This window comes from Bidens hawaiensis, unplaced genomic scaffold (genome assembly GCF_021521415.1).
Source record: "Bidens hawaiensis isolate Kalapana, Puna unplaced genomic scaffold, B.hawaiensis_p1.1 tig00030768_1, whole genome shotgun sequence".
NCBI classification, from domain to species: domain Eukaryota; kingdom Viridiplantae; phylum Streptophyta; class Magnoliopsida; order Asterales; family Asteraceae; genus Bidens; species Bidens hawaiensis.
In genome coordinates, this window is record NW_027495136.1 from 181,760 (window position 1) to 192,493 (window position 10,734).

General features: G+C 36.0%; 1 protein-coding gene across 2 annotated transcripts; it reads left to right on the forward strand.

The window, feature by feature from the left end:
- Positions 1–1,941: 1,941 nt before the first annotated feature.
- Positions 1,942–9,518, forward strand: LOC143580938 (transcription factor SPEECHLESS-like). Of its 2 annotated transcripts, XM_077063842.1 has the most exons (4): positions 1,942–2,637; positions 3,021–3,223; positions 8,407–8,746; positions 9,167–9,518. In XM_077063842.1, the coding sequence occupies exons 1-4, from the start codon at positions 2,266–2,268 to the stop codon at positions 9,230–9,232; spliced, it is 981 nt and encodes a 326-aa protein (XP_076919957.1). In that variant the 5' UTR covers positions 1,942–2,265; the 3' UTR covers positions 9,233–9,518. The 2 variants fall into 2 exon arrangements, with proteins under 2 accessions (XP_076919957.1, XP_076919956.1); XM_077063841.1 differs by lacking the exon at positions 9,167–9,518 and having other exon boundaries at positions 8,407–8,825.
- Positions 9,519–10,734: the final 1,216 nt, after the last annotated feature.

Genomic DNA, 10,734 nt, shown 5'->3' on the forward strand with positions numbered 1-10,734 from the left:
CCAAATGGGTATTCAAAGTTTTGTTGGAATCCGAATTCAACAGAGAACTACAATAAACGTATCGAGCTTTGTTTAGAACGAATGACATTTAACATAATATGAAATAAGTCTTAACAACTTTGTTTTGTATTTTAGAAAGAACTTCTAGCAGGGTTGGTTTGGTAGCCGTAGAACCCACGCCCATGCAATAGGTGGCTCTTTTGAAAGCCATTATCGAGTGGTTTTTTAGAGCATCTTTGTGTTTCTGATGCTTTTTATTTGCTTGGACCGCACCCAAACGTCAAGCGAGTATTTATACCTTGTGTAACCTTAAGGCGACAATAACGCCGTTGGAATACGGTATGTTCGGCCCAAGTTCATCCCAACGGTGATACCCCGAAAAAACACTGTTTTCGAGTTTTAAAAAACTCAATATAGGTATGGGAAAAGCCGAAGTTTTGGGTATGGAATTAGAACCGGTTTTCAGGTATAATTGGGTTCGGTTTCTAGTGTTGAAATGCACATCATGTTCGTATCCAATGGGTAGTGCCGGGTTTGGATTCGATAGCTAAGTAAATCTTCTAAAAAACCTATTTCAGATAAAGGTCTGGACCAGGTTCGACCTGTTTTTTACACCTCTACCGCATGGCATAGAAGATTAATTTATTCAATGCAATTCTATAGCGTCAATGTATTGATCGATGCCCAACAATATTTTCAATTCACACCGACTTAAATTCAATATATAATCTACTTTGTCATTTTGATTTTTTCAGGTTTGCCGGATATAATTAAAGTATTTTACTATTTGTATATGAATATTCGTACAACTATTTTTTTTCTTAAAGGAAAAAAATTATTAAATACAAATGGTACCACCCAACAAGTATATATATAGATGGAAGCTAAATTACAGACCAAAACATTCTTCAAGTGGGAATTCATAAATACTATTTATTTACCATAAATTTACAAGGTCGCTTGAATCGCATGAATTTCATTTAATTTTTATACTTCTCATTCAGCATCTATTAAAAGAAAGAATTCTCCTTTTTTTGTTTTTTTATCGTACAATTATTTTTTCAGGCAACCAATATCTAATAACTTCAATTTATATATTTATTAACAATAACAAATGGCTTCTAACATAGTAGTATCAAGGAGTACATAAAATAATGTTTCCGTCAAAGTGATGATTGTTCATGTCTCATAATGAACAAAATGTAAATTCAGGAGTATTGTTAGTGGTATGTGTTAGTAGTTCTTGTTTTTTATATACGTTATATTTGAAATATAAAATAGCATAGTTTTAAAATAAATTACTATTTAGTTATTTATACTCTTTTTTCTTTTTTCTTCTTTTGAAAAAAAAAAAGCTACTCATACTTTTATATAATAACAGTCATTAAACAACTAACCAAATCATAATATATACTTTTTCGTGTAACACGTATTTTTAACCACAAAGTACAATACTTCTATAAATCACATATACCTATAGTTTGTAAGATTTAAAATTTTCATCTATGAACACGACATCTTACCATCACAACATATCCCTTGTATATCGTGCCACACATTATTTAGCAAAACCTGTGGCAATCCTTCTATCATTTGGCACATCTTGGAAAAGCAAATAGTTATTGAATTGAAAACAATAATTACATGTGTTGTTAAGAAGTCCTTACTAAAACCTAACATGTTTAGTTACCAACTTTTAGGTTAATTTTACCACCTTTATGGAGGAAGCTATATATAATTTCATTGGAATATTTCCATCTCCCAACCGCAAAAGAGATATCGTCGACAATAAACTAGAGTATTCCTTCCGTGATGACTTTCACAGACGGTAAAACCCTTGTCTTCTAGTAGTGGTACATGAAGATAGCTAGAGTGAAATATACATATGGACAGGTAGACTTGCACGAAGAGAGGCGCTCGCCCTTAATTAAGACGGTTGCATTAATTACTAGTGTTGCATCATTACACAAACATTATGTTGTATCATTTGGTTAATTAAGTAGTAACATGCATGCTTCACGAAAAGGTGCACCGAAAGATAGGAGAATCATGGTTGGAGAGAGAGAGAGAGGATGATGTCGATAGATAAGTCACCATCCATAATCTGCCTATTAATATTTCCTGATTTGGGCCTTTCTCTTTCCACTATCCTCACAAGAAACACTATCTTTCATACCCTACTAGGATCTCTATTATCTTCCCATCAACCTACCTTCTACTTTTATTCCGATTAACTTAACTACTACACCTTCTAAACGATCAAACATGGCTAACTTTTCACCTGATTTCTTCGACCCTTCTGCCGACCACTTTGCTGGAACTTCATCCGACGACATCTTCACTATTCTGGAGGCGTTAGAGGGCGTTTCTGATCACAATTTCACAACCTTCACCCCGTTAGTTTCGCAGAAATCAATCTCTTCGAGTGACGTTCAAGAACTTGTGGACGTTGAGCTTGAGGCGCTTTCACGAGGAACCAAGAGGAAAAAAGTGTCATCACAAGTTGATGAAGGCTGTGAAAGTTTAGAGGGGCCGTTGAAAACGAATCATGTCACCGTGGAGAGGAACTGGAGGAAGACAATGAACGTACACTTAGCGATCCTCCGGTCGCTAATGCCTTGTTTTTATGTCAAAAGGGTATATCATACTCCATTCATTTGTTCTCTCTTTTATGAAAAATGGACATTCAAACATGATATACGAATAAATGTGTTCATCATGTATATGATTATGAGGGAGTTTTAGGATAGTCTAGTCATGTATTAATAATATACATAGGGCAGTTTCTTATAAAAACCGCATAATACACTAATTATTCATCTTGCTATATATGGTGGTTTTGCGGCATTTGCCATCCCAAACCACTCAGTGTCTTTCTCTTATGTTGAAGCCATGTGCATGCGTATAATTATGCGGTTCCATGAGATAGTTTTGAGCAAGCAACCTTTAAACTAATTAGTCAAAACTTTAATATGCAATTCTATAGACCCCTTATGATCATGTGTTTATGCAAACTATAGGGAGATCAAGCATCAATAATTGGAGGTGTAATTGACTACATCACTGAATTGCAACAAGTGCTGCAATCTTTAGAAGCTAAGAAGAAAAGAAAAGTGTACAGTGATGTGCTGAGCCCAAGACTCATTTCAAGTCCCAGAACCCTACCTCTGAGCCCTAGAAAACCACCTTTGAGCCCAAGGCCAAGCTTGCCCATTAGCCCCAGGTTTGTCAGATCTAATCATGACTTGTAACAACTTAATAACTATAAGATGCACTGAATATTTAAAAAAAACATTTATATATTTGTGCTAGTTATATATAAAGCATCAATCCTGAGAAGTTGGTCTAATGGTAAGAGGCATGCCCTCCCTTAGTGGAGACGCATGTCCGATTCTCACTTGGGCCAATTCGAAGGTTATCTGGGTGAAGGGACGAATCAGGGCTTTAATCCCCGGTTCGAGCCCGACAAGAGGCGAGGGTTTACGGAATCCATCCGGTTCCCGCGCATCAGGGGGTATGGTCTCACGGCGTTGGACATAGCCCCGAAAAAGTAGGTTTACACGTGAGATTATTTGTCGTTCAAAAAAATGTTATATAAAGTGTCAATGATGACAGCAGTTAAAGAATTCTTTCCTGGTTAAGTTTTTACTCTGTAATATATTACTGCAGAATTAAATGTTCTTTTCTGTCATAAAAGTTGATGGAAATAGAATAAACATGTGCAGTAATTTTCATTCTTTTTTTTGTTGAAGTTTCTGCACTGCAATTTTATATTTTTATTTTCATTGTTCAAAGAAGTGGTATCCGAGGTTGACGATTATATATGTTTTTAGACGGTGGCAATTCCCGGATCGTCTTCCTCTTATTGCACTTGGATTGTGGCTTCATACTATGATCGGAACACATGCACAGTTATCATATATAATTTGCAGAAGGAAATAACATAAGAGAATGAATAATAACAGAAATTCTATTGCTTACAATTGTCGTTGTTTTATATAGGATTGGTTAGGGACATCAAGAACCGTTGCGTCATTTTAATGCCCTGGTTGTTAATAAACCGTCAAACGCCATTCTTACTTTGTTGTGAATCAACGTAGCTAACTCCCGTTTACATCTGAATACATAGATAGGCGTTTATTTACTAACTGTTTGGTGGCCCAGATACAACAGAAACATAAATACACTTGTCTTTTAATACATAAACTAAATAAACACTAATTGGCTCGGTTCCTTTGAATGGATTAATTAAATGCTAAAATTCACCCCTTTAATCCATCAAAGGAAACGATCCGGTTTCTTCATCATCGGCGGCGGGTTCTTCCTTCACAAGGAAGAAGTCTTCAAAGTTTCCAAGTCTTCCAAAGCAATCCAATTTGAGTTCATTGTTTTTAATGGTTTCCTCATAAGTATCTTCCAACAAGAGTGCTATTTCAAGAGCTTCCTCCTTATATGTTTCTTTATTTTCTAGTAAAGTTGAACCATTCTTTACAGGACATTCATAAGCCTAATGTCCTAAGTCTTGAAATTTATAGCAGACCTCCACATCTTCATCATTCATTTCTTCTATCATAAGAACATCATGCTCTTTCTCTTCATATTTCCCATTCAAAATTTTCAGCCTTCTCTTCCTCTTTTATTAAACATGTGCTTGGTTCACCATGACCCTTTTTCTCGAGTTCGTACTTCTAAGCCATTAGGTCTAGATATATATAAACCAGTATAGGTTAGTCACATAGCATTGTCGGAAACCCACCTTTAATGCTATGTCTAACCATTTACCAGTTTTAGTGGCATGCCTATAATCACCGGCCTGCTTCTCCCATATATAAATATAGATCGAACAAATCGATTTCATTACCACTTGGAAGTTATGGTGGGTATTCTTTGCTAGTTTGATTGAAGTGCTCTTGTAAAAACACTTCGCGAATTTAGTTAACTCCTCTCAAAGATTATATACTCATCGTCACATAATCATGTGTGGAGAGTGTCCAAGAACGTGACCCGTGATTTTTGATTATTTTTTTTTGTTCAACATTCTGGACATCCGAATCTTTCTTCTCATGATCAACATAAACATCATACATTTCATTTGTTTGATCATGTAAAATTATTAAAATAAGTGTTTTCTGGATCATCACATTCTTGATTATTACTAGATTCATTGCTTTAATCAAACATAGTGATGTAATACTGATCCCCTGTGATAGTAAGCCGATTTGAGATGACTAATCTCCCAAAATAGTGACCCTTTGAGTGGGTTAGACTCCAAAGAAATAGAGAGAACAAGACATGATTTTACTTCAATATTTTTCTTAACTAATCTCAACGCAAGTGTACGGTATTTAAAGAAACAAATAAACAAACTACCACAAACATAAAAATAGGAAATAATGCAAACATGCACAACTGCATGGACTTAACTAAAGCAACGTGGGTAAAGGATAAAACATGGGTATAGGATTAGTGGCACGTATCAATACTCCCGCCCTAAAAATTGTCTTTGTCCTCAAGGATGGAATCATTTTCCACGGTGGTCGCTATTCGACCCTTCCACTTGTGACGTTCGGGGTTGTTTCAACGACACGCCATGGTGGTATCCATTCAAATATTTCGTTGGAAGTAGATGCTTCATCGATGTTCAAACGGTGGTGAAAGATCTTAAAAGGTCGCCACGGTGGGTGCCACTCCGAATGCTTGGTTGCCCATTGAATCAAAGTCATGTTTTCCTTAGATGTCACGAGAGATTCAACGGTTACCAAGTTGGAGTTTGAGGGTTCAACGGTTTTGAACATTGGTATATGGAGATTTTCAGTAATAGAAGGATGAATTTGTGGAGGTGCCAATGGTGGTGCAAACATGTCAAGTGATGACATTGGTTTTAGCGACGACTCGCCGGAAGCGGGAGGTAAAGGTGTTGGGGTCCATTGTGTAGTTTTTGGTGTTGGATTAGTTGGAATGGGAACAAAGGTTCCATGTACTAGTGCACTTTTCAGGGTTGGTGGTTTCAGTGACGGTTTCAATTTAGCAAGGGACTTGGCTAAAGATAATAAGAGTTTTGTTTGCTCAAGGTGAGCGACTTGGGCATCGGCAAAGGAAGTGATGAAGACATCCAATTTGGAGGAAAACTCCTTCATAGCAGCCGATTGTTCGGAGACGGCATGGGCAAAGGCAGATATTGTTTGTTTAAGAGGTTGTGGTTCATGGTAGGAAGGCGTAGGGTTTGAGAATGAAAGCACCATTGATAGTAAGCCGATTCGAGATGGCTAATATTCCAAGATAGTAACCCTTTGAGCGTGTTAGACTCCAAAGAAATAAAGAGAACAAGACATGATTTTACTTCAATATTCTTCTTAACTGTTCTCAACGCAAGTTTACGGTATTTAAAGAAACAAATAAACAAACTACCACAAACATAAAAATAGGAAATAATGCAAGCATGCACAACTGCATGAACTTAACTAAAGCAACGTGGGTAAAGGATAAAACATGGGTATAGGATTAGTGGCGTGTATTACCCTGCAACAGTTACATCATCACCTTGATCTTTCAATTGAGACAAACTCAATACATTTTTGTTCAAGGCTAGTAAATGGTATACACTTGGAATGGAGATCAAATTAACGATCATATAGTGAACACTAAGAAATCGACCAAATAATGCTTGCATATACGATTCATCTTTTAGATGAAACTGATTTATTCATACTCAAATTTAGTGTACGCTCTCACACATATATATTATAATCTATACTAAGATTCCGATTCGATTGTTGTAGCCCACAAGCATACGAGATAGAGAGATATTTGATGCCCAACAAACTAGTGCAGGCGGCCAAGTGATAATGATGAATACAAATGCAACTGATCAGAGTTGCATCAAGGAATATACGTGGTACTCGAGACAACTACTTTGAGATGAAAGATGTTGAAATCCTCAAATTTGAAAACTATTCGCAAATTTCTTTGATTGGAAGAATTCTTAGGCAAGAACTTATTAAGAAGAAATATTATTAACAAAGGAAATTAAGCAAGCATCTTATCGCAAAAGAATCGAATTATGCATTCAATGAGAAAGATGTAGATCGAATTATCTCTTAATTAAACTAGCCTATAAACAAAGTTTAGTTTAATTAGAGGGGATATTAGATTATATAAACTAAACTAGTGTTATTATTATTATTGTTATTATTATTATTATTATTATTATACTTATTATTATGTATTATTATAATTGGTTTACGTTTATAATATGATTCTTGATTTCCATAAGAAAACGGATAGTTAAGATATTTAATGATGGGGATGGTAAGGAACATGGTTATCGAATACGCTGCGCTCGAAAGCATTGAGGCTGGGTCTAGTGCCCAGGCGATAAACGCAAAAAAAATGTCCGATTTTAAAAAATAAAATGCATATAAAAATAACAAAAAAAATTAACTTATATAGAACACTTATGAAGAACACATACATTCATTCTTCAAATAGTTTATAAAACAACAAAAAAAACCAAAATCCAAAACATCATAATAATTAGAAAAACGAAAAACCAAAACATAGAAAAACCAAAAACTAATAAGATTATAAGAAACAAAAACATAAAATAGGAAACAAATAACATAAAATTCAGAGTAAAGAAAGAAATCCGAAAATAGGAAATTAAGAACAAAACTAACCTATATATTCTTAGTTCTTAATGATTTTGTGTGTTATAAGATTGATTATGGACCCCTTATATAGTGGAGTGTTAGGGACTCCTAGAGAATAGGAACAGATTATTAAATAGTATTTAATACGAATGGTGAGTTTTGGGAAAAGATATTGTGCCTTAATTATCTGTTGCATGCTAATCGCAATTAATTCGTCTGACGCTTTAAATGCGCTTAAGCGCAAAAGGCGCACACTTTTAATAACTATGGTAAGGAAGAGACTTGGTGTTTCATGTGACGCGGGTTCGATTCATGTCCACAACATTTAGTTTTAGAGGCACCAGGGTGATGATGAGAGACTAGGCAATTAGGTGACTCTCACTAGTTGGATTCTTGAACTGAACGGTTTTATCTCACCGGACAATCGTGCTTTCGGGCGAGTGTTCATAGGCGTTGGCCTTAGGTGAGGGTTTTTCCTGGATCGAAAGACGAGTGTATCTCGATGCGGTGAATTTAGCCTGTAGCCCGTTTGGAGGATTCGTTTAAAAAAAGATATTAAATGACAATTCGTGTACAATTGTATAAACTATTATATATAGCAACAAAAACAATATTGTTTTGGTTAGGTTTCTATATATACGTCCACATAATGATTTGTTCTTTTCTATGATAAAAGTTGCTAGATACAGAATATATAATTGCAGATATTTTCTGTTGTGTTTTTTCGGGTTGCTGATGTCTTCTATTTTGTTACAAGGACACCACAATCAACGAGCCCATACAGGCACAACTGGTTGCCATCTACCACTTCATACCTACAATCTCTAACATCCATGGCTTATACAGCACCAGCTTCACCTTGTAATTCTTCATCTAATTCTGACACCATTAATGAGCTTGTTGCCAATTCGAAGTCTTCGATTGCCGATGTTGAGGTAAAGTTCTCAGGGGCTAATCTTCTTCTAAAGACTGTATCATCTCCGTTACCAGGACAAGCAACGAAGATAATGTCGGTTCTTGAAGACTTATCTCTTGAAATTCTTCAGGCTACAGTCAACACTGTTGATGACATAATGATTAACTCATTTACTATTAAGGTGAGCCTATCTTTATTTAGTTCTCTGCTAAAGCACTTTGTTTACAGGTATTGCATGCATACATGCCTTAATTAAGTATATACTTCATTTGCTTCTGTAAGTGTTGGATGCAGGACCAACTACTCCAAAATTACTCACAATTTAACTTAAGTCTTATTGGAGCATTGCTAACATCATAGCAAATGATGTTAAGTAAAAATAAATAAGATGCTCCAATAACATCTTATTAAGCATTGCTAACATCATAACAATTGATGTTAAGTAAATATAAATAAAACCTGTCATATTAAGTAAACAATTTGTTGGGTAAAAGCTAAAAAAAATATATAATAAATAAATAATAAAATACTACTCTGGCTATTTATACTTATAGTGATTTAAGAAAGATTTATGTTGAATTCTGGTTTATAATTTTGGCAGATTGGAATCGAATGCAAGTTGAGTGCTGAGGATCTTGCACAACGCATCCAGCTCACTTTTTCCTAGTAGTACGTTTACCGCCAAAATTTCAAGTGATCCTTATATATATTTGTTGGTTTTGTTGCATTGAGATCATACCAATACATCATATATGTATAATGTATTGGTCATGATGTTGATTGGAGCAAAACACCAGTCTAACGAAGCATGGGAGATAAAAGAAATTTGAAAGATCGGTGAAACATTTTCTATCTAGTAACCATTTGATCAATGTAACTTATACGTTGTAAATTGTATTTCGTGTTTAATTAATTAGTAAACATGTTGTCTTTGATTATTCTGAACTTTTTGTTACTTAATTTAAAGTTCCATCTGTGTCACACCCGGCCCTGAGTGGCGGAAACAGCCGAGCGCGCGCGAGTGGGGATTGATAATTAAGCACGGGCCATTGCAAACATTTATAGTAAGATTTTCATTGCGCATGAAATGTTAAATACAAATACATTACATTGTTTAAAAATTACATAAAAACATCAAAGTATAAAACTGTTGAAGATTTCCACGCCCTATCCCCTTGCGCGGCGGGAACAACCACGCGCATCGAAGGGATAGAACTAAAATCTTCCAAAAAGCTAGTTTTAGATGTTCAGCGTGAGGTGCTCTAAGTGTGACTCCATGCGCTACCTAGTTATCTCCTGAAAGACACGTAAAAACATTTGAATCAGTATAAACTGAGTGAGTTCACAAGTTTTAGTAACTTGATAAATCGTATTGCATCATAATCTTGATACAAATCATTCTGAAACATAATTCTGATAGCATCATTAAAACACATGCTTGGTAAAACATAGTTCTATCAACATATTCTGATAAAATCGTTCCGCGGGTTACGCGCGAACATTTCTGGGAACTGTGCTCGTCTATGCAAAGTGGCGCTGCCACTACGAGCTAAAATAAGTAATACCGTCCCGCGGGTTACGCGCGAACGTTTCAGGAAAATGTGCTCGTCCATGCAAAGTGGCGCTGCCACTACGAGCTAATCAATAATTTCGTCCCGCGGGTTACGCGCGGACGTTGTGCCGGAAAACAAGGCACTCGTCCATGCAAAGAGGCGCGACCCCTACGAGCGGGCTCAAACCCATAGCACTGCCCCATGACCATACTAGGCACTCGTCCATGCAAAGAGGTGCGACCCCTACGAGTGGGTGGATCAAACCAGCAGTCCCTACCCTTAGAGTTCCAATGGTAAAGTGATCACTTACTCGAGTTCTAGCGCACATACATCGAAAACCTTAGATAACCGTTCGCATTGCTCATCATGAAATATAATTTAAACACATAATCGCTTGCATAGCTTGTAAGTATACCATGATAAAACATTATTTAAGTACGTGTCCCTCGCCCCGAAAACAGTTTAAAAACAGTGAAAACAGCGAGAATAGGGGCTGTGAGACTCACCTGTGGTTCTTGTTAAGGGATTAATCGAGATTCGGGTTTTCTTGGTGTTGGCCTCGGAATCGAAGGTCTAGAATACGATTAAATAACAAGAAGTATATATATTAAGATCA

Excerpts from the sequence above, each read along its gene's own strand:
- LOC143580938 (XM_077063841.1), top strand. The coding sequence starts at position 2,266 with ATGGCTAACTTTTCACCTGATTTCTTCGACCCTTCTGCCGACCACTTT. Across the intron at positions 2,638-3,020 it reads CTTGTTTTTATGTCAAAAGG|GGAGATCAAGCATCAATAAT; the intron begins GTATATCATACT and ends TGCAAACTATAG. Across the intron at positions 3,224-8,406 it reads AGCTTGCCCATTAGCCCCAG|GACACCACAATCAACGAGCC; the intron begins GTTTGTCAGATC and ends TTTTGTTACAAG.